Raw genomic sequence first — 1,373 nt, forward strand, 5'->3', positions numbered from 1 at the left:
GGCATATCAACATCTATCTCCTGTTCAGCAATCTTCATCATAATGTTATCTTGGAGATCATCCAAAATTAACTCATCATTCAGAAACAGCAGCACAGTATTCTGGTCGCCTCGACTGCCAGCTGTGAAAAGGTGGACCACCTCCCTTGCAACATTTGTGATGTTTGAGGTTGAGCCTGTTAAAGCAGCACACCTGAAGGTTTTCCGCAAGTCCCACAACACCTGCATGGCCAATGTGGTTCCCCCACATCCTGGCTGGTGGAACAGTTTAACAGTTGATGTTCCAGGGAGTTTTCTTCTTTGGCGAATTTGTTGCACAAGTGTATCGTATCCATCTCGTTTGATAAAAGAAGTTCCAGTGCCATCTGACTTTGCCAGTCCACTTAAGTGAAAGTTTAACCATTTGGGTGGGGCGCCTCTGTAAAAGTTTTCCTCCGTCTGCTCAACAACATCTGGATCTATAAACTCTTCTTCAAACTGATTTGCATAAAGAACATCCAACAAGGAAAGGCTATCTCTAATTTGATGTCCCACGCAAATATTTCCACCTGTGGCAGTGGACAGGGCTGGTCTGCTGGCCATTTCAGACCTTCAGTGGTGTGAACCCCTACATGTGAAAAAGGTGAAATCAAACATTGGTTATCTTAGATTGTATTAATGGGCAGTGGTGGTAACACATTCTAAGAAGCACAACGGCAATCCCTTCACTTCCTCTTTGCACTTGCAGTGCTGGCTGCACAAGGCGGTCCTTGTTGCTCAGTCCTCTTATAAATGGCTTTTAATCAGTGCTTGAGGTGGGGAAAAAAAGAGCCAGTGCTCCCCTTACTCAGACTTTTATGTATGTATCAGTCGGAATCAGCAAATCATTACACTATTACATTCAAATGTTTTCCAGTGAATTAAAGCTACAAGGAGATGTTACAATCTTGTATTTAACCAAGAGGACAACCATTTCAATTATTAGTTAAATAAATATATTAGAATTATATCCCTCCTACCTGACCTGTGAGCCATGTAAATTATTTGCCATTGCTGCACAGTAGTATATAAAGGCCAGCAATACGTGTTTCCGCAAACGTGCACGCAAAAAACGCAAGATGCGTGTAACAGGCGTGCACGCAAAAAAAAGAATCCTCTAAAAGCGGATGTTTGGGAGTGGCTTTAGCAGTCAGTTATATACATCTCTCTCTTTGCAGCATAACAATCATGCACGTCACAGGTAATCAATTGGGAGTAATGACTCCAAAACGACGTATAATTATAGATCCTATTGCAATATGGCTCCTAGAAAGAAGACTCCCCCAACAACATTGGCTGATTTTCTGGACCGAAAGGCTTGGGCGCCTCAGTTTGAATGGGCGGTGGAAGATTTTA

At 42.6% G+C, this 1,373-nt stretch overlaps 1 protein-coding gene across 1 annotated transcript in view; it reads right to left on the reverse strand.

Annotated features, from left to right (window-relative positions):
* The window catches only part of LOC123966314 (sterile alpha motif domain-containing protein 9-like), a gene marked incomplete at its 3' end in the record, with an annotated part of 3,497 nt that extends 2,895 nt beyond the window's left edge, over nt 1–602 (reverse strand). The window contains exon 1 of the mRNA XM_046042498.1: nt 4–602. Within this exon, the coding sequence (XP_045898454.1) occupies nt 4–581 (578 nt within the window). The remainder of the gene's footprint in view (nt 1–3) is intronic.
* Nucleotides 603–1,373: the final 771 nt, after the last annotated feature.

The sequence above is a fragment of the Micropterus dolomieu genome, unplaced genomic scaffold (genome assembly GCF_021292245.1).
Source record: "Micropterus dolomieu isolate WLL.071019.BEF.003 ecotype Adirondacks unplaced genomic scaffold, ASM2129224v1 contig_13139, whole genome shotgun sequence".
NCBI lineage: Eukaryota > Metazoa > Chordata > Actinopteri > Centrarchiformes > Centrarchidae > Micropterus > Micropterus dolomieu.